Source organism: Poromitra crassiceps, assembly GCF_964638095.1.
Source record: "Poromitra crassiceps genome assembly, chromosome: 2".
In the NCBI taxonomy this organism is placed as follows: domain Eukaryota; kingdom Metazoa; phylum Chordata; class Actinopteri; order Beryciformes; family Melamphaidae; genus Poromitra; species Poromitra crassiceps.
In genome coordinates this window covers 79,486,568-79,509,067 of record NC_139624.1, presented here as the reverse complement: position 1 = coordinate 79,509,067, position 22,500 = coordinate 79,486,568, and the positions used below count along the sequence as shown (strand labels likewise).

Sequence of the window (22,500 nt, the reverse complement as noted above, 5' to 3'; positions counted from 1 at the left end):
ATCCCATTTTCCGTTCTTTAGTTATGAGCCGGAGAAGATAGGCTGTTTTGAGCAAAAAGACAGTTTTCAAATTATAAGCTGAGATATTCAGCCTTTTGTGAAATGCAGCATTTCAAGCACATTCACTGACGCTAGCTAATATTTTCTGATGTAGTGACGTGGTGTAGTTCTGTGGAGCCTGCGTGCCCCACCCCCCTCTCCCCGCCTCAGCTGCAAACTCCTCCCCACACGCACCCAGTCTATTTTCGGAGCCTCCGTTTTTGCGCCGGGCGGCTCCCGGCCGTCTCCCAGCGCGACAAGGAAATGCCAAACGGGACTGCAGGGATAGGTTTGGCCCTTCGGCGTTGGGTGCTGCCTTTCTGGCGGGTAATCGTGTGGAGAAACTATATGCAGACAGACAGACAGAGGCAGAGGAGCTCAGTTGTGTGCGCGGATTGACTGATGTTCGCAGCCCGACGTCAGCTGCAGACAGAGCAATCTATATGGCTCTGGCTGCAGCATGCATCGGCTTCTCTTTGATCACGGCTTTTTGCTGCAGTTTTCCGGACCTTTCTGTAATCTGGAGAGCACTGTCGCCACCTAATGAGTCCGTAAAATAGGTTATACACCTTCAATAGCTCCCATATTTGTACAGGAGATGCCTGATGCTTTGATCCACGTCCCACCGTCAAAAAACGCAATTGACGAACATACTCGTCCTTGGCACTCTACGTTACTAAACGAAATGACGAACATACTCGTCCATGGCACTCAATGAGTTAGAATACAGCTTTTCCATTTTGTTTGAGTATTTTTAGGGTGCTATGGATTTAGTTCGAACAGTAGGTGGGTGCATTAAAGTGCTGTAGGGTGTAGTACTGGGGGTTTACCGCTGGGGGGAGCTCTAGGGAAAGGACAAACTTCCTATCTGGGGGTGAAAGGTGACATGATCTATAAACGAATGATGGGACTCAGAGACCATGAGAGATGAGAATGAATGCACCTGAGACTGAGTGAAGCACATTGACGCTGGCACAACTGCGATTGAGCACAGCAGAGAGCAGCTAGTTGTGCATGTGAACATTGAGAAATACACGTGCACCGCAGATTTTCCATACCAGGCCATGTACCCTATCATCACCACGTCACCACTGTGTGAGAATGGGAGTCTCGCACATCTACTGAACTACAAAACCAGGACACAGAGGGAAGTTGTGCGGGTCCAAGCTGAGAGCTGCTCCGTGGAACTGTGTAGAGTGCGCACAGGACTCTGTGTGCCCAGGGACTACAGATGCAAATTAGCTTTTAGCTATCTCTGGTGCAATATATTTATTGTGTACTGTCCCTGCTTCAATAAACAATAAACAATAAAGATAAAGATAAAGATAAAGAGTCAGCGTCCCAGGCCAGAGTTTGACGCCTACGCCTGGACAACTAGCGGGGTGATTAACAACAAGACCTGAAATTTACCTGTCACCCTTGAAAGGGAAGATGACTTACAAACACATTAATGAGCAAGCCACGCTCACGGAAAAGAGAAGTGATATTGTTATATTAGAGGGCTAAGAGCTAACGGTGGTTCGGTGGTTAGGAACTAAGCCTTAGATGCTAGGATTAATTTAATAACATCTAATATCTTAATAACGACTAATAATACCGTGTAGCATTCCACTTATTATAACAATCGTGGACTTGTCTCAGGATCATTAACAGTGGGATGCTAACGTGGAGCTAATGGTGCATTGGGCTGATTAGCAGCCATAAGGACAGACCCTAGCCTAGACAATAGTATGCTTTGAGCCAGGCTTTTATCATCATTATTATAACACTAACGCTCACGTTTAACGCATCTCCACGTGCCACCCCACTCCGCCTCCTGTTCATCCACTCTTCACCTATTTGCTCTGATCTCTCCTTCGTCTGTCCTCTCCTCATCTAAATATCAAGGGTTCTCACTTTCACAATCAGGATCAGCACACGAGACGTTTGAATCACACAATTCAAAACAAACCCATTATAACATTTAAACGGAGACAAATATTTGGGTAGTTATGCTCTGTGTAATGGAATAGTCACGGGAGAATAACTTCTCCTTCCACTTGCGTCCACACCGTGGTCAGGGTCAGCTACAGAACAGCAGCCATGGAGCTGGCAGGGATTCCGTGTTTTGCTCAAGGACACTTTAGGACTATAGGGCAGATGCTTGAACCTGGGTTCTCCAGCTGAAGGACATCTCCCTACTCTGCTGCTGATCCCACTCCTCCTCCTATCTGTACCACCTGCCATCCATCCACACACCCCTTCACTCCCACCTCTCCAGTCAAGTCGTGGTGTGTGTGTGTGTGTGTGTGTGTGTGTGTGTGTGTGTGTGTGCTTTTGTGTGTGTGTGTGTGTGTGTGTGTGTGTGTGTGTGCGTGCTTTTGTGTGTGTGTGTTTTTACAAAGCACCTCATGGATCCAGAAAATAACTTACATACTCATTTCAGTAATTAATTAATTAATTCACTTGTTCACTGTTAGTCTAGCTGCCCCTAGTGGCCATTAGGAGGCATGGCAGACAGGTTGCTGAGCATCACTGTTTGGTCTGTAGCACTGCTGAACTGTGAAGGCTGCTTTGCTTTGTGGTGTGACAGCATGTGGCTGGCAGGTATTGTTTTCACCTTGTGAGTCTGTGTGTGCGTCATGACAAAATGTGGTTCTGAGACACTATTGTAGCAGGAACTGCCACAGAACCGTTTTGAGTACGTTGCTAGGTGTTTATCTGTCTGTCTGTCTGTCTGTCTGTCTGTGGACAGATTTTGTCAACAGGATAGCGTCACAACCGTGCAAGATGCAGTGACGAAAATATACACGTGTCGTGTGTACAGTAGTTGTGATCACATTGGATGGGTGTAGTCCGTGGGTCGAAGATGGGTCAAAACACACACACACACACACACTTTATGCCTCTGTTGCTGCAGGCTCACTACTGTAGCTCAGCCGCTATGCAGCCTCGCCCGCTGGCCCTGCAGCTCGCATTAGCAGCTCGCCCACTGCGCGTCGCATACGCGATGGGGCAGCTGTAGCTCAGGAGGTAGAGCAGGTCGTCCACTAATCGCTTTGGATAAAAGAGGTCAGTGGTTTGATTCCCACCTCCTCCTGTCTGCATGTCGAAGTGTCCTTTGGCAAGATACTGAACCCCAAATTGCTCCTGATGGTGTGGCATCACCCTGCGTGGTAGCCTGCCGCCATCGGTGTGTGAATGGATGAATGTACCTACTGATTGTAAAGCGCTTTGGATAAAAGCGCTATATAAATGCAGGCCATTATACGCAGCTCGCCCGCTGGCCCTGCAGCTCGCATGCGCAGCTCGCCCACTGCGCATCGCATACGCAGCTGGGCCGCTATGCGGCCTCGCCTGCTCTGTGACATCACTGATGACATCATCACAGTTGACATAGCTGATGACATCATCACTGATGACATCACTGATGACATCACATCATCATTAGGTAATCACCTAAAAATATGTCAGGTCACCCGCATGGGTGCTCTTTACACCCCCTGAAAGTTTCAGCCCGATCTTACGTAAAACGGCATATCTGTGGCCGGCCAAACTTCTGCTCTCACACACACTCTCACACACACTTATTCTTATTATAGGATGGATAGATAGATAGATAGACAGACAGAAAAGTCCCACTGATTGTCACACACCTGAGTGTGCGAAATTTGTTCTCCGCATTTGACCCATCCCCTGGGGGAGCAGTGAGCGGCAGCAGTGCCGCGCTCAGGAATCATTTGGTGATCTAACCCCCCAATTCCAACCCTTATTATTAATTAATACACAGGACAAGATGTTACTATCCCTTGTGCCAAAATCCGAGGAAAAACACATTTAGAAGCCCAATCCAGAATAAAACAAGCTAACAGGCTAACAAACTAATAAACAAGACACAAATCACCAGTTACCTACCCTAGCCAACAGCAGTATGAAGCATGTCATTGGGGTTTTCAAGTGGGCACCTTCCTTCACCGACGTTTCGTTAAGTTAGGCCCACGACACCTCAAGAAGGCTTAACGGTGTAATCCAGCGTCCTGGAAACACCCCCCTCCATGCTACCACCGCACAACTCCATATTACCTCACTATCTAAGCCTAGCTATCCAGGTCGATTCGGTATGACATTCCTGACTACACCACCACTGTCAATGATTCAGCCCTGTTGATGCGGACCGTTAATCATGACCACCAACAAACAATCCCTAACTACACCACCACTGTCAATGATTCAGCCCTGTTGATGCGGACCGTTAATCATGACCAACAAACAATCCCTAACTACACCACCACCGTCAATGATTCAGCCCTGTTGATGCGGACCGTTAATCATGACCAACAACAAACAATCAATCTGACCTTAGCGAGCTCCCCAGCTAGCATGTTTCCTCCTTATCCACAGCCATTCACTTGCTCGTTCTGCTGCCTGAGACATGTTGCTAACCGCAAGTTTCAGGCTCCGTCCCCGAATGCCCAACTCAGTTAGTAAGGCAATAACGGACTTTGCCACAAAACCACGGCAGCCCACCTCTACAGGCCGCACTCGAGCCCTCCAACCTCGCTGCTCTGCCTCTGCTGCCATTTCAGCATACCTAGCTTTCTTGCGCTCATAAGCCTCCTCAACTCGATCTTCCCACGGGACTGTGAGTTCGATAAAATAAACTCTCTTCTCTACCTCAGACCACAGTAACAAGTCCGGACGTAGCCGGGTGCTAACTATATATGCTGGGATGACTAGCTGTTCATTCAAGTCAACCCTCATTTCCCAGGCTCCACCTACACTTAGCTGCCCTAACTTGTGCCTGACCTTAATTGGTCTAATCTTTTCTCCCTCACGTACAAATTTGATCTGTCTATTCTCTTTGCTAGCAACTAGAGAATTTACTTCTAGCCGCTTTTCCTCAACTGCAGCTGCCAAACATTTCAACACCTGGTTGTGACGCCAGGTGTATCGCCCCTGGGAGAGACTGACCTTACACCCTGACAGTATATGCCTCAATGTACATACACTAGAACACAACGGGCAGGCACCATCCTCGCCCAACCACTGATTTAAGTTCTGGGGAGATGGCAGCACATCATAAGTAGCCCCTAGAATAAATCTAATTCTGCTGGCCTCCATGCTCCACAACTCTCTCCACTTCAACTTTCTCTTCTCTACACTCTCCCAGTTCACCCACTGTCCTTGCTTTGCCTGCGACACTGCCTTAGTACATCTTACTGCCTCCTCTTGCCTATGTACTTCTTCAACTACCATCTTCCTCTTTTCTATTACTGATGCCTTGTTCCACACAGGTTTCCCTATGCACAACCCTAAGCCTCCACGCCCATGCTGCACCTGACCTATGATATCCCTGTGTCTAAGAGCTGACTGTGCTTGCTGTACTGCCTCCTTTGGGTTCCACTTCCTCCCTGTTTTAACTGTGGGCGCTACACTCCTAACCACTGGATCCTTTGACTGAGTCAGAGTCATTTCCAGTCTAACCTTAGCACACTTGAACTCCTCTGTCAGGCTAGATAATGGCAATTCCAATATGCCTTTCCCATATAAGGCTACACTGCTTAGGCAGCGTGGGACTCCGAGCCATTTTCTAATGAATGAGTTAATCATCCTTTCTAGCTTTTCTACCTTTGAAAGGGGAACCTCATACACTGTCAGTGGCCACATCAACCGAGGCAACAATCCAAACTGCAAACACCACAACTTTAACTTTCCTGGGAGCCCTGACTTGTCTATACTTGAAATACCTTGAATCATTTCCTGCCTCACCTCCTCAAACTGTCCCTTATCACTGAGACTTGCATCATACCATCTTCCCAAACTCTTGACTGGTTTCTCTAACACTGTAGGCACCACCTCATCATTTATAACAAACTTCTTACCTACTACCCTCCCTTTAATGATTGAAATACTCCTGGACTTACTTGGCTTCACTTTCATTCTAGCCCACTGCAGATTACTATTTAACTTATCCAACAATCTGCTAGTACATGGAGCGGTTGACGTCATAGTCGTCATGTCATCCATGTATGCCCTAATTGGAGGGAGCCGCAGCCCTCCCTGCAGCCTTTCTCCACCCACTACCCATTTTGAAGCCCTAATAATGATCTCCATTGCCATGGTAAAAGCTAATGGGGAAATTGTACACCCTGCCATAATGCCTATCTCCAGCTGCTGCCAAGCTGTAGTGTACTCTGCTGTGGTAAAGCAGAGTTGAATATCTAAGAAGTAGGCTTTAACTAAGCTCTTTATACTACCTGGCACTCTAAAGAAATCAAAGGCCTCCCATAACAGACTATGCGGCACTGACCCGAAAGCATTAGCCAGGTCCAAGAATACTACATGCAGGTCTCTCTTCTCACGCCTAGCTGACTGGATTTGGTGCCAGATCATGCTGGTGTGCTCTAAGCACCCGGAGAAGCCGGGAATTCCAGCCTTTTGCACCGAAGTATCTATTAGCCTATTATTTTCTAGATAACTAGACAGCCTCTGTGCCACAACACTAAAGAAAACCTTCCCTTCAACATTAAGTAGACTGATAGGTCTAAACTGACTTATCTCTAACGAGTCCCTTTCTTTAGGAATGAAGATTCCCCCTGCTCTACGCCATGCCTTAGGAATAACCTGCTTCTTCCAGACTACCTTCATCAGCTTCCATAGAAACTGCAACACATCTGGAGCACTCTTATACAGCCGGTAGGGGACTCCATTAGGACCCGGGGCTGAAGAGGCCCTTGCACGTCTCACTACTTCTTGAACTTCTTTCCACCTTGGTGGGCTATCATCACACTGGCTCTCTATTTCACCAATAGGTGGAATATCAGCTGGGACTGTCATCTCTCTAAACCTTTCCCTATCTTTGTGAACCTCCTCCAAATATTCCTCAAGCTTCTGCTTAGGTACCATAAGGCTACCATTCTTTTCCTTACTAAACAATGACTTCACAAATCTAAATGGATCCTTATAGAATGCTATTCTAGCTCGCTCTTTCTTTTTCCTATTTTTCCTAATGCTCTCTGCTCTTCTTAAAACTGCCAACCGATCCCTCACATCTGACTGCAAGCAATCAATGCCTTCCTTCTCAACCTCTGTAGCTTTCCTCCACTGCCTCTTAAGCTGTCTTCTCTCCTGGATAAGTCTATCTATCTCTTGTTGGCGCCTAGATTTAACTACCTCACCCTCTAGTTTCTTCCTTTTCTCAAAGACGCCAAACCTTTCCTTACCATAATCATAAATACAATCTCCCATTTTCTCCAACTTACTCTCAGCAGTTCCTTTAAGCTTCTCTAACATCCTAACCAAATCACTATTGATATCTTCCCACTTCCTACTTTCCGCTGCACCTGGCCACTTAACTCTAGGCTTCTGACCGCTAATCTTCTCCCTTTTTGGCTGGCTGGCCTCTCTGCTTTCCTCGGTGCTAGGACTTAGATGCTGAGTGCCAAGCAGGGAGGCAAATGGGTCCCATTTTTATAGTCTTTGGTATGACTCGGCCGGGGATCGAACTCACAACCTCCCAGTCTCAGGGCGGACACTCAAAACACAAGGCCACTGAGCTGGTAGATAGATAGATAGATAGAGAGATAGATAGATAGATAGATAGATAGATAGATAGATAGATAGATAGATAGATAGATAGTCTCTCTTCTCTCATTCCTCTCCAAAACCCTCGAACGAGCAGCGTCCGAACAACTTTCTCTCTATCTCTCCCAAAATGACCTCCTAGACCCAAGCGCGTTGATTTGGGTAGGGTTGCTAGGGTCCTGTCCCTACCAACATTTCAGGGTGTCCAATTGTCCCTACCAACTTTTAAGCAACCTTATTTGCATTATCTTTGGAGTGCAGTTATATAGGTCATTTAGATTGTCTTCCCATATTTTGCAAGGATAGAATTGACCCGACCATTATTGAGTGAAATTAGTTTGCAATATGTTCAAAGTTACATTTACCCCTGTTTTTCACAACTGAATGGGCCAGTCCAGTTTTTTTTCCCAAAACTCCCGTTTGATTGACTCATTTGGCTGATGACCAAACAAACGCCCACCCACACACAGTTTTCCGGGTTATAGAAATCACGCGCAGCAGACAGACCCTCCTGTTAGCGACAAATCTGGAGACTTTTTCTGACATGGGATTAACATTACCAGCAAGTTGTGGTCAGCGCGTGCTTGGTGTTGGGTCGCCCCCCAGTGACACGCTGCTCAACCGACATTTTGATTTGTAAGAATACATTTTTCTTTGGCAGATGGATACACGGTTGAATAGCATAACTCTGGTTAGCTTGAATGTAAACGGAATTCAGAATCCAATTAAAAGATATAAAATATTGGTGTACTTACAATCCCTTAAATGTGATATAGCCATGCTACAGGAGACTCATTTGAACTCTACAGATTCTAAAAAGTTAAGACAGAGATGGGTAGGGCAGGTATTTTCCTCCCCTGGTGATAAAGGAAGCAGAGGGGTCAGTATTCTAATTTCTAAGAACATGTCTTTTATATCTACAAGTGTGCATTCTGACCATGATGGAAGATATGTAATTGTCTCAGGCAGGTTAGAAAATGAAACCATGACACTTGTGAACTTGTATGCCCCAAATACATCACAGTCTAAATTCTTGTCTGCTCTGTGCCCCATGATAACTCAGTCCATGGTAGGTCCTCTCCTTATAGGAGGTGATTTCAACTCTGTTTGTGATCCTACATGGGATCGATCCAGCCCCCCCCTCCCTTCAGATAAACGTATATCGGTGGCCATGAGGGAATTTCAATCTCAGCTTGCTGTAACAGATGTGTGGCGCTTAATCAATCCAGACGCCCGAGAGTATTCCTTTTATTCAGGTGCACATAATTCTTACTCTAGAATAGATTATATTATGATGTCGACAAATTTGATCCAAAATGTTCTGGAGGTCAAGATGAAGAGTATCTTTATAAGTGACCATGCTGCAGTCTCTGTAAAATTCTTTCCTCTGGCCAATCCCTGCAAATCCAAACTGTGGCGACTCAACACATCTCTTCTTAAAAATACAAATTTTACCCTCCGTATAAGAAGTCAAATTGTTGAATTTTTTGAGTTAAATTTAAATTCGGTATCACGTGTGGCCACGGTCTGGGAGGCTTTTAAGGCTACGTGCAGGGGCTGGCTTATCAGCTTTGCCTCAGCAGAGAAGAAAAAACGTGGCGAGGTTAAAGTTAAGCTAAACCTCAAACTCAAGAACTTAGAGGAGCTGCACATGCTGAACCCCTCTAACTTAGAACTGAGGAACTCCCTCCTGACCACCAGGGCAGATTTACAGAGGCTCATTCATGAGGAGACAGCTTTCTCCCCTTTTCGTTTGCGTAGGTCATATTTTGAAACTGGAGATAAGGCAGGGAAGATGTTAGCTCATAGATTAAAGCAAATAGAAAATAGACAGGCAATCCCACCAATTAGAGATGAGAACGGGGTGTTACAATGTGATGCATCTGCAATTAATCAATCTTTTAAAAAGTATTACTCTAAACTTTATACATTACATTACATTACATTACGTCATTTGGCAGACGCTTTTATCCAAAGCGACTTACAATAACACATTTTTTGTCAGCAATAGAGCAATCAACTATGGAGCACAGTCTATGACAAACTACAACTTCTGAAGGAACAGTGGTACAAGTTTAGGTTAGTGGTACAAGGTTGGTTAGTTTTTTTTTTTTTTTTTTTTTTTTTTTTTTTGAAAGAGAGAGAACGAAGTTAGATCAAGAAGGGCCCAGATGGAGCCTGAAAAGGTGTGTCTTTAGTCTTTTCCGAAAGATCGGCAGTGATTCAGCTGTCCTGACCGAAGGTGGAAGCTCGTTCCACCATTGAGGTGCCAGGGATGAGAAGAGTCGAGATCGGGATGAGCGACTTTTGAGCCCCCGTAGGGAAGGAGGGGCGAGGCGACCTGCACTGGTGGAGGAGCGAAGGGAGCGCTGAGAGGTTTGGAACCTGACCATGGATTGGAGGTACCGGGGAGCTGACTGGTGTACTGCCCTGTAGGCCAGTACCAGTGTCTTGAATTTGATGCGGGCCGGGATGGGAAGCCAGTGGAGCTCTTGGAAGAGGGGAGTGACGTGAGAGAATTTGGGTTGGTTGAATATCAGACGGGCTGCAGCATTCTGAATGAGCTGAAGCGGTCGGATGTCGGTGGCAGGTAGGCCGGCCAGGAGCACGTTGCAGTAGTCCAGGCGGGAGGAGACAAGAGACTGGACCAGGAGTTGAGTCGCTTCTCTTGTGAGAAAGGGACGGATTTTGCGGATGTTGTAGAGAGAGAACCTACAGGAGCGCGCTGTAGCAGCTATGTTGGCAGAGCAAGACAGCTGGTTGTCAAGGATCACCCCAAGGTTCTTAGCTGTTTTGGAGGGCAGTACAGTGGTGTTGTCAATGGAGATGGAGAGATCTGCGAGAGGGCAGTCTTTTCCTGGGAGGAAGAGTAGCTCGGTCTTACCAAGGTTGAGCTTGAGGTGGTGGGCAGACATCCAGTCGCCAATGTCTTTGAGGCATGCAGAGATGCGAGCCTCGATTTGAGTGTCAGAGGGGGGGAAGGAAAGGAAAAGCTGGGTGTCATCAGCATAGCAGTGATAGGAAAAGCCATGAGAAGAGATCACATAGGCAAGAGATCTTATATAGAGAAGGAAAAGTAAGGGGCCCAGGACTGAGCCCTGGGGGACACCGGTGGTAAGAGGACAGGATCTGGAGAGAGACCCTCTCCATGAGACCTGGTATGAGCGGTTCGAGAGGTAGGAAGCAAACCAGGAGAGTGCAGAGCCTGAAATGCCGAGGTCAGACAGAGTGGAAAGAAGGATTTGGTGGTTGACTGTATCGAAGGCAGCAGACAGGTCAAGGAGGACAAGAACAGAAGACAGGGATGAGGCCTTAGCAGTGTGAAGGGCCTCTGTGACAGCAAGAAGAGCTGTCTCAGTGGAGTGAGAGGGCTTGAAACCGGACTGCAGAGGGTCCAGGAGGTCATTTTGGGAGAGATAGAGAGAAAGTTGTTCGGACGCTGCTCGTTCGAGGGTTTTGGAAAGGAATGAGAGAAGAGAGACAGGTCTGTAGTTGTGAATAGCAGTAGGGTCAAGGGAGGGTTTCTTAAGCAGAGGCTTGACTCTTGCAGTCTTTAGAGCAGGCGGGACAAGACCAGAGGACAAAGAGGAGTTAATGAAGGTAGTGAGGAAGGGAGATATGTTAGGTGAGATGGTTTGGAGGAGAGAAGAAGGGATAGGATCGAGGGGGCAGTGAGTGGCTCGGCTTGAGCTGATGAGTTTAAGCACTTCATCAGGAGAGAGAGGGGAGAAGGAAGGAAATCCAGGGACAGGGGGCCGAGGAGCAGGATTGAAGTCGGGAGTGTTAGTGGGGGTGCCTGGAGGATGGAAGGAGGAGCTTATGTCATCCACCTTTTTAGTAAAGAAGGTTACAAAGTCATCAGCAGAGAGGGAGGAGGGAGGGGGAGGGGAGGGAGGGATGAGGAGCGTATAGTACAGTAAGCAATGCAAATGAATCTGAATTAGAGAGTTTCTTTAAAAGTTTCAACCTTCCCACAATTAGTTTAGCTGACAAGGATCTGATGGAGGCTCCTGTTACACGGGCTGAGATTGAGAGTGCAATTTTAAAGATGGCCTCAGGAAAAACTCCAGGGGATGACGGTCTGAGTATTGAATTCTACAAATGTTTCAAGGAACAACTTTCTCCTTATATTTTGTTGTTATTTAATGAAATACTTAAATTTGAATCTATGCCCCCATCCATGTGCAGGGCCATCATCTCTCTGTTGCCAAAACCAGGCAAAGATCAGGCGCAGCTGAGTAATTATCGTCCTTTAAGTTTGTTAAATTGTGATTATAAGATTTTGGCCAAGATTTTAGCTCTTAGATTAGAGAAAGTTGTCCCATCTATTGTACATATAGATCAAGTGGGTTTCATCCCAGGCCGTCTCTCCTCAAATAACATGCGGAGGGTTTTCCAGGTTATGTTAGAAGCAAGTTCCAGTAAGTCACCAGTCATTGCAGCATCTTTAGATGCTGAAAAAGCGTTTGACCAGATAGAATGGTCTTATTTATTTTATACATTTAAAAAATTTGGTTTTGGCCCTAAATTTACCAGCTGGATAAAAGCTCTCTATAACTCCCCATCCTCCTCAGTTAGAACTAATGGTTTAATCTCAGACTCCTTCCTGTTACAACGTGGCGTGAGACAGGGATGTCCTGTCAGTCCTTTACTCTTCATCGTCGCCCTAGAACCACTAGCGTGTGCAATACGCGCTAGTGGCAATATACACGGTGTGAACTTCCATGGTCATAATTTTAAATTGAATATGTATGCTGATGACATCTTGCTCACCCTAAGCAACCCAGCTATCTCTATTCCTGCCATTCTTAATTTGATTAATTTATTTGAAAAATTTTCAGGCTATAAGATCAATTGGAACAAGAGTGAGGCAATCCCTCTTAACTCTTATACATTTAAATCAGATCTAAAGGATGCTCCTTTCATTTGGAAAACAAATGGAATGAGGTACCTTGGAATTAATATCATCTCGCCTATTACTAAAATATTCAGCCTTAATGGTCCTGGTACGCTTCAATCTATCAAAGATGACATCAACAGATGGACAGTATTGCCACTGTCTTTATGGGGCAGAGTGGAGATATTGAAGATGAATGTTTTACCAAGACTTACGCATATAATTTCATCTATTCCCCTTAGAATTCCGCAGAACTGGTTTAAAGATGTCAAATCTCTTTTTATTAATTTCCTTTGGAATAGCCAAAAACCCAGAATTGCTTACAAGAAACTAAATATACCAAGATCGAGAGGAGGACTGGGAGTCCCTGATGTATTCCAGTATTATCTTTCATATAATGCAAAGTATCCTCTGATGTGGGCCTACAAACCCGACTCTGTGGTGGGTAGCTGGGACTGGTTGGAGAAATCCATCATGTCTAAATGTAAAACAATTTCCTTGGCATCACTGTGGTACTGTCCTAGTCCACCTCCATTGTTAGACAATATCATAATCAGCTTTTCTTGTTCTGTGGTAAAGCAGCTGCATAGGAGATTTAACATTGTGGGGCTTGCTCTCCCATCCTGCCCCATTTGGAGTAACCCCATCTTCTCAGCAGGAGGTGGTACTTTAAGTAATAAAACCTGGCAGAGGCTTGGCATCACAACAGTTGGTCAGATTTTTAAAGATAATTTGCTTTCATTCCAAGACCTTAAAACTCAATTTAGCCTTACTGACTCCTCCTTTTTAATATACGCACAATTATGTTCTATCATAAACAAGAAATGTGGGGAGGGAGTCATGCCAGCCTCTTGCTCAGAGTGGGACCAGCTCTTCAAGAATACAACACTGAAAAGAGGTGTGGTCTCAAATATTTATAGTTTATTGTCCAGGGCCGCCCCTGATGCATATTCTCCTGTTCAGCAGGCCTGGGAGCACGACCTCAATGTATGCTTGACTGCTCCTCAGTGGAGTACAATTTGGAAATCAGCTCTAAGATAGTCTAAATGTGTTAGATTCAGGATTATACAATTCAAGATACTTTGTAGAGCATATATCACTCCTGTTAGAATATCAAAAATGGATGATAAACGTCAAGACTTATGCTGGCATAACTGTGGCAATCGAGGTTCATTACTACACTTGCTTTGGGACTGCCCAGCTGTAAAAACATTATGGTCAGATGTAATAGCCCTAATGTCGAAGTTTCTTAATTGTCCTTTCTCTGTATGTCCTAAGGAATGTTTGTTGGGCTTAAAAACAGGCAATAATAATGTTTCTGTCGACCGACTCTGGACACTGGCTTGTTTAACCACTAAGAGACTAATCCTTTTAAATTGGAAGGAACGTAAACCAACCTGCTTCTCCAGGGACTCATGGTTGGAGGAATACTTGGACTTACTAAATATGGAGCGTGCAGCCTGTTTGTTAAAGGACTTTGATAAGGGTTTAGAGGACGACCACTGGGATATTGTTCGCAAGTTCCTAACTTGATTCTCTTTTTTTTTTTTTTTTTGTGTATCTTTTTTCATTATAATGTCCTTTACTGGTAATGAATCCCATGTCTAATATCTGTGGCATCTTTGTTGTACAAATACCATTGTATAATATGACGGGCTCAGGATGTCACCCCTGCATCACCCCCCCCCCCCATCCCCATCCCAACCACTATCCTTTTTATTTTATTTTTTGTTATTTAGTATTAGTTTGAGTTTTTATTGTCTTGTCCTGTAATGTTCTTTCCTTTCGGTTATTGTCTTTGTTATGTTTAAAAATGGCAAATAAAAAACTTAAATAAAAAAAAAAAAAAAAAAACATTACCAGCAAGCAGCAGTGACGCAGCAGTGCAGCAGTGCAAGCAGCAGCAAGCAGGTAAGTCCCGCTAGCATCGATGCTAATTTAGCAAAGTACAGCGCGCAGCTGAAGCACATGGCTATAATATGGACGTTAACGTCCATATTAAGTAGCCATGTGCTTGCGCGATGACAACAGTGTATTGGCGATGTCAAATGGTGGCAATTGACATCTGACTGAAGATCGTGCAACTCTTAGGAGGAAGAAATGTAGGATGTATGATGTGTGGGATTCAGTGGCAATTTTTTCTTTCCAAACCGGCTGTTTGTGAAAGAACATGATTAGATGGCTAAACCTCCAGTTTGTGTTTGTTAGTTACAATTATGCTGACAGGAGAGCTGAGCAGGTGGTGACATGAAAGTTATTGAGAAAAGGAGAAGATACTGAATAATGACATCACAACAGTATAATCCTAATGTTGATTTAAAATGAGATATTCGTCTAAATATGGCTAAAAAAGGGATCATGTCTATGTTCCCCGGGTTCTATGTTCCCCGGGTTCTATATTCCCCGTTTTTCACTAACCCTAAACCTAACCTCCCCCAGACCCTAACCCAAAACCTAACCTCTCCCACCCCCCACGCCTAAACCTAACCTCCCCCAGACCCTAACCCAAAACCTAACCTCTCCCAGGGAACATAGCGGGGAACATAGGACCCTATTTGGGAAAAGCGGGGAACATAGGACCCGGGGAACATAGGGATGACCCCCTAAAAAAGGTAAAACAAAAACCTAAATTTTTTTTCGCCGGCACCCTTGCGGGCGCCACCAAAACACCCTCCCCTCATGCCGTCCTCGACCCTACCAACTTTGACACCAAAACGACGCCCTTGCCTGGACCCTCTGCAGTCCGGTTTCAAGGCTTCTCACTCCACTGAGACAGCGCTTCTTGCTGTCACAGAGGCCCTTCACACTGCTAAGGCCTCATCCCTCTCCTCTGTTCTTGTCCTCCTTGACCTGTCTGCTGCCTTCGATACAGTCAACCACCAAATCCTTCTTTCCACTCTGTCTGACCTCGGCATTTCAGGTTCTGCACTCTCCTGGTTTGCTTCCTACCTCTCGAACCGCTCATACCAGGTCTCATGGAGAGGGTCCCTCTCCAGATCCTGTCCTCTTACCACCGGTGTCCCCCAGGGCTCAGTCCTGGGCCCCTTACTTTTCCTTCTCTATATCAGATCTCTTGCCTAGGTGATCTCTTCTCATGGCTTTTCTTATCACTGCTACGCTGATGACACCCAGCTTTTCCTTTCCTTCCCCCCCTCCGACACTCAAATCGAGGCTCGCATCTCTGCATGCCTCAAAGACATTGGCGACTGGATGTCTGCCCACCACCTCAAGCTCAACCTTGGTAAGACAGAGCTACTCTTCCTCCCAGGGAAAGACTGCCCTCTCGCAGATCTCTCCATCTCCATTGACAACACCACTGTACTTCCCTCCCAAACAGCTAAGAACCTTGGGGTGATCCTTGACAACCAGCTGTCTAGCTCAGCCAACATAGCTGTGACAGCACGCTCCTGTAGGTTCTCTCTCTACAACATCCGCAAAATCCGTCCCTTTCTCAGAAGAGAAGCGACTCAACTCCTGGTCCAGTCTCTTGTCATCTCCCGCCTGGACTACTGCAACGTGCTCCTGGCCGGCCTACCTGCCACCGACATCCGACCACTTCAGCTCATTCAGAACGCTGCAGCCCGTCTGGTATTCAACCAACCCAAATTCTCTCACGTCACTCCCCTCTTCCAGGACCTCCACTGGCTTCCCATCTCTGCCCGCATCAAATTCAAGACACTGGTACTGGCCTACAGGGCTGTACACCAGTCAGCTCCCCTGTACCTGCAATCTATGGTCAGGTTCCAAACCTCTCAGCGCTCCCTTCGCTCCTCCACCAGTGCAGGTCGCCTCGCCCCTCCTTCGCTACGGGGGCTCAAAAGTCGCTCATCCCGATCTCGACTCTTCTCGTCCCTGGCACCTCAATGGTGGAACGAGCTTCCACCTTCAGTCAGGACAGCTGAATCACTGCCAATCTTTCGGAAAAGACTAAAGACACACCTTTTCAGGCTCCATCTGGGCCCTTCTTGATCTAACTTCGTTAGATCAAGAAAAAAAAAAAAAGAAAAAAAAAAAACTAACCCAAACTTGTACCACTAACCTAAACTTGTACCACTGTTCCTTCAGAAGTTGTAGTTATCATAGACTGTGCTCCATAGTAGATTGCTCTATTGCTGACAAAAATGTGTTATTGTAAGTCGCTTTGGATAAAAGCGTCTGCCAAATGACGTAATGTAATGTAATGTAATGTAGATAGATAGATAGATAGATAGATCGATCGATCGATCTAGACACAAACCTTCTACAGTATTTGCATAATCTCAACTGTTGGAAAAAGATAATTACATTTGACCAACATTCTTCTCTTCCCCTTTTCCCACACACACACACACACCAGGTAAATACGCCATGCGAGATTTGATCCACCGGTTACCAGGCAGTAGTAGCAGCACCAACAACAACTCCACCAGCGGCGGCACCTCTGGGACCACTGGCCCTCCCAGCAAGGCCATGTCAGACGACACGGTGACCGCCATCTGCTGCGCGCTGCACGAGGTCATCACCAAGAACATGGAGAACGCCAAAGCCCTGCGTGATGCCGGGGGCATCGAGAAACTCATCGGCATCGCCCGCAGCAAAGGAGACAAGTGAGTAGGCCAAAGGGTTGAGATGTCAAAATGTGATGAGATGTGCGCAAATGGTTTCTTTTGCCTTATACAGCTGAGATTCACATTTATGGTGGGAAAATTGACATTAAGGCGTTTCAGCTGATACCGTTATGCAGAGTCATGCCAGATCAGTCTTGCTCAAGGACTGTTAACCGGACACATGGCTGCTGCAGGAATTGCACCGGTGACCTTGCAGTTAAGCGACGGCTTCTCTCTCCTGCCACAAAAAGCTCCACGTGAGGCAAAAGTAAAACATGACAGCTGTTAAGTCTGACTTAATTTGCTTCCAAATTGCTCTTGGACTCAGTAATTGCCTACAATATGCTATTTGGTAGATGCTTTTATCCAAAGTGCCTTACAGTACTATGAGTGCCTGCATTCTTTGCAGGGCCTGTTAGCATATCAGTGTTAGTGCCATGCTATTGAGCTGCAAAGGAGCGCAGACTTCACCTGAACATCTAATGGAAATGCACTGCTATTGCAAGAATCCACAGTTATAATAGAAACTCTCAAAGGATGCTATCAAGAATCTTATGATAATGATGTATCACAACCTTTCATCGGAAATGACACATAATGGTGTCACGTATACTGTAGCACCATTGTCAACTGTGAAAGTAATTATTACAGCTCTGTACACAAGGAAGCTGTCTATCACCTAGCTAGCTAAGTAGGTACCTTCTTAATGAGGTGCCTGGTTTGAATGTAGGTGACGGAGAAAGAATTGGTTTCAGACGTCCTCAAGGTAGCATCGTACACCGCGGGCAGACAGGCAGAGTTTACCCCTATCATTCTGCATTTAGAAAATTCCCCGTGTGCGTGCGTGAGCTGGAGGTTGAATATGATATCGCCAGATGCAAAATTTGCAATCTGCCAGAGCCAAACATGAGCCAAGATCTCAGGTTACTAATGTAGCAGTGTCCTGAATCCAGTCAGTTGGGATGCTTCCTACTATTGGTCAAAAGTGACTTTCCTGACACCCGTACAAACAACTGACTACACTAAAATGTGTTTGACTAACGTTTTACGTTATTGACGATTTTAAAATTAAACTAAAGTGATAGATGTTTGTTGTTTTTACAAACGTTGTGTCACTTAGTTCTCTAGCGTGAGGCTTTTGGATGCCGCCATTAAACAGAAGTTTGGGGCTAGTTTCATTCTTCTTCGTCGGTTAGCAGGGTCGCAAGGGTACCTAGAAAGGTTGCAAATCATGTATCCTACCTGTTTCAAACAGCTTAAAACTAAAAGAATTACAACTTCCTACGTAGAAATGCTACCTATACTGTATGTGGAGGATACTTGCTTAACAGTTTTACATGTTTAGGTAGAATAATAATGTCTATTAAGGAAAGTGAAGCACACTCACAAATTAGGGGCTAATTGCAGTGTGCAGTGCATCGCTCCCTACAGTACAACAGTGGGTTCTTACACATTACTAAACCCGAGAGGAAAATGTCTCAAAGAGAACGCTTTGCCTTTGCCAAAATTAATCTTGGAATAAGAGAGAGGAGGAGATGAGAAGGATCCCTGGTGGCGTTCCTCCTGCTCAAGGACAAGCAGCATATCCTCCCAAAGACGAGGCAGATGACATGAGGTGGGGAAACAGAAAATAAGTACAACAGAGCAGAAGAGAAAAACAAATACTGAACACTTCTGTAGTGTCCTTGAGCAAGACACGGAACCCCTCCCCACCTGCCCACTCATTGTAAGTAGTCCTGGATAAGACTAGGCTGAATGCCTCAAACTTAAATGACAATCAGAATCACTTTTATTGCCACAGTAGGTACTGTAATCAGATTACACACGAGGAATTTAATTTAGTGTAAGTATGCAGCATAGCGGTCACATCAATAGTCGGAAGACAAAAAATATATAAAAGATAAAATTACAAAAAAAATCTAAGTGCAGTCCAGTAGAATATGCTCACACATTAGGAGGTCCTGAGTGATAAATAAATAGGGATTTACAATCCAAAAGGTACGCATTGTAAGTTAAAGAGAATAAAATAAAGTAAAAGAATAGAGTAAAATATTCTGGTAAGGAGAAGCAGCTGTGATGCGTTAATGTAACGGATGCAGTCTGCAGCTACTTTAAGTAATGTCTGCTGGGGGGGGGGATAGGTTCATGTCAGTGGGGGGATTCTGCACTGTTGGAAGGGGGGGTGTATGCTGGGGGGATAGGTTCATGTCAGTGGGGGATATTCTGGACTGTTGTAAGGGGGGGTGTATGCTGGGGGGATAGGTTCATGTCAGTGGGGGATATTCTGGACTGTTGTAAGGGGGGGTGTATGCTGGGGGGATAGGTTCATGTCAGTGGGGGGATTCTGGACTGTTGTAAGGGGGGGGGTGTATGCTGGGGGGATAGGTTCATGTCAGTGGGGGGATTCTGAACTGTTGTAAGCGGGGGGTGTATGCTGGGGGGATATGTTCATGTCAGTGGGGGGATTCTGAACTGTTGTATGGGGGGTGTATGCTGGGGGGATAGGTTCATGTCAGTGGGGGGATTCTGAACTGTTGTATGGGGGTGTATGCTGGGGGGATAGGTTCATGTCAGTGGGGGGATTCTGAACTGTTGTAAGGGGGGGTGTATGCTGGGGGATAGGTTAATGTCAGTGGGGGGATTCTGGACTGTTGTAAGGGGGGGGTGTATGCTGGGGGGATAGGTTCATGTCAGTGGGGGGATAGGTTCATGTCAGTGGGGGGATTCTGAACTGTTGTAAGGGGGGGTGTATGCTGGGGGGATAGGTTCATGTCAGTGGGGGGATTCTGAACTGTTGTATGGGGGGTGTATGCTGGGCGGATAGGTTCATGTCAGTGGGGGGATTCTGAACTGTTGTATTGGGGGGTGTATGCTGGGGGGATAGGTTCATGTCAGTGGGGGGATTCTGAACTGTTGTAAGGGGGGGGTGTATGCTGGGGGGATAGGTTCATGTCAGTGGGGGGATTCTGAACTGTTGTAAGGGGGGGTGTATGCTGGGGGGATAGGTTCATGTAAGGGGGGGTTGTATGCTGGGGGGATAGGTTCATGCCAGTGGGGGGATTCTGAACTGTTGTAAGGGGGGTGTATGCTGGGGGGATAGGTTCATGTCAGTGGGGGGATTCTGAACTGTTGTAAGGGGGGGTGTATGCTGGGGGGATAGGTTCATGTCAGTGGGGGGATTCTGGACTGTTGTTGGGGGGGGGGGTGTAAAGAACAGAAAAAGCGAAACAGACTGTCATATACTGTATAGTTGCCAAGGCTTTCATTCAGCTTATTCCATAGGCTTAACAGTGACCACTACCTGGACACAACTCTGTGTCTGCATTCACGCACACAAGAAGGCAGCCAGGGAACAACAAGGGAGATGCAGCAAGACTGTAACTCCTGTCACCATGGGAGACCGAGCAGGGTGTTCCACCTAGCTGCTATGGCAATCAGGGGTCAGGGGTCACCGTGACACCAGGGTGCTATCAGACAGAGGCCAAGTGTTGATTTATTGTTACGGTGAATGCTTCAGTCTATTCAGGGAAGTGTGCTCTAGGGCAACACCACAGAGAGACATGAGCTACAAAGAAAAACTCCATAGGTGCAGATGTCACTGTGAGAGCAGTTTAGCACTAATGACTCACTCACATATCTTTATCTACTCAAGGTAGGTACACTGAGGCAGTGGTTCTCCTAATGACTCACTCACATATCTTTATCTACTCAAGGTAGGTACACTGAGGCAGTGGTTCTCCTAATGACTCACTCACATATCTTTATCTACTCAAGGTAGGTACACTGAGGCAGTGGTTCTCCTAATGACTCACTCACATATCTTTATCTACTCAAGGTAGGTACACTGAGGCAGTGGTTCTCCTAATGACTCACTCACATATCTTTATCTACTCAAGGTAGGTACACTGAGGCAGTGGTTCTCCTAATGACTCACTCACATATCTTTATCTACTCAAGGTAGGTACACTGAGGCAGTGGTTCTCCTAATGACTCACTCACATATCTTTATCTACTCAAGGTAGGTACACTGAGGCAGTGGTTCTCCTAATGACTCACTCACATATCTTTATCTACTCAAGGTAGGTACACTGAGGCAGTGGTTCTCCTAATGACTCACTCACATATCTTTATCTACTCAAGGTAGGTACACTGAGGCAGTGGTTCTCCTAATGACTCACTCACATATCTTTATCTACTCAAGGTAGGTACACTGAGGCAGTGGTTCTCAACTTTTTTCACACGAGGGACCCCTAAACTGACAAAGATTAGACCACCGACCCCCATTTGATAGGATTGGCAAAATATTGTGGGACCGCCTGGAACCCCCTCAAGGACCACTGCACTGAGGAACATGTGCCAGAGCTTTGCTAGTGGGTGGCGGTGTCTGTGGTGGCAGTGTGTGTGTGTGTCACGATTGTGATGTCATCAGTGATGTCACTTGAGCAATTGTGATGTCATCAGTGATGTCATCAGTAATGTCACTCCAGCAACTGTGATGTATGAGCCGATGTATGGCGCACAGTTGCATGATGGCGCCTAGGTGGGTGGGTGGGCGGCGTCTGTCTGGATCATATCCTATGTTTTGCAATCTTCTGGCGATACCTGCAGAGAGTAGAGCAGCATCCAACCTCTCTTACATACTCGCTTTTCTCCATTCTCCATAGTAGCTCTGGGAGAGCTGCCCCTCAGACGTCACACAGACGTCATCCGAACCACGTGGTTGAAAACACGCTATTTCCAGACATGGCCCATCATCTCCAGAGTCTCCACCCTAGGAACCGAGCACGCGTAGTTGAATAAATGTACATTGAAACCACAGCTCTCCACTGTTTACCACAGTGCAAGTCCACTGGAACAGTTGGAGCTGAAAGTGAAAAAATTACTTATTTTTTCTTTTCTTTTCTTTTTCATTTTTACCTTGTAAGCTAATTCTCCATCACATACACATTCTTAACAATGAAACAGAGTTAATATTTTTATGTTGCTTTTAGATTAGTTTTTACTTTCCCTTAGGGGAAAACAGTGGATTTTAGTGGCCTCCTTGTGGCGTACCAGTTGCCGTACATAAATATCACAACCAATATGACAGACTTTTCAACAATCCCCTGATATACTACACGAAGTTCTCTCTCTGGGAAAATGTAAAAGCAATGAGAAGAGCTCATTTGAAAAGGATTGGTGTCTCATCTGAAAACTTACAGCTACCAACGGTGCACAAATTGAAGACGAACATCCCTTTGGCTTTCCCTCCCTAGCTGTTATAGCGGCAGGCCGTATGGAGCGACTCCTACCAGAGTCATTTTTCAGCTAAGTGGCTGGGAGGGGACCATTAGCATGGCAGAGAGGCTGATTTTAAACTCATCTGGAAACTCTCCGCTTTGCACAAGGAAAATCATTCCTCACTCAAAAGAGCAA

The 22,500-nt window shown here is 45.9% G+C and overlaps 1 protein-coding gene across 1 annotated transcript in view; it reads left to right on the top strand.

Annotated features, from left to right (window-relative positions):
- ctnnd2a (catenin (cadherin-associated protein), delta 2a) overlaps window positions 1-22,500 on the top strand; it is a gene marked incomplete at both ends in the record, with an annotated part of 506,376 nt that overhangs the window by 455,930 nt on the left and 27,946 nt on the right. The window contains one exon of the mRNA XM_083657360.1: window positions 16,836-17,085. Coding sequence (XP_083513486.1) covers window positions 16,836-17,085 — 250 coding nt within the window. The remainder of the gene's footprint in view (window positions 1-16,835; window positions 17,086-22,500) is intronic.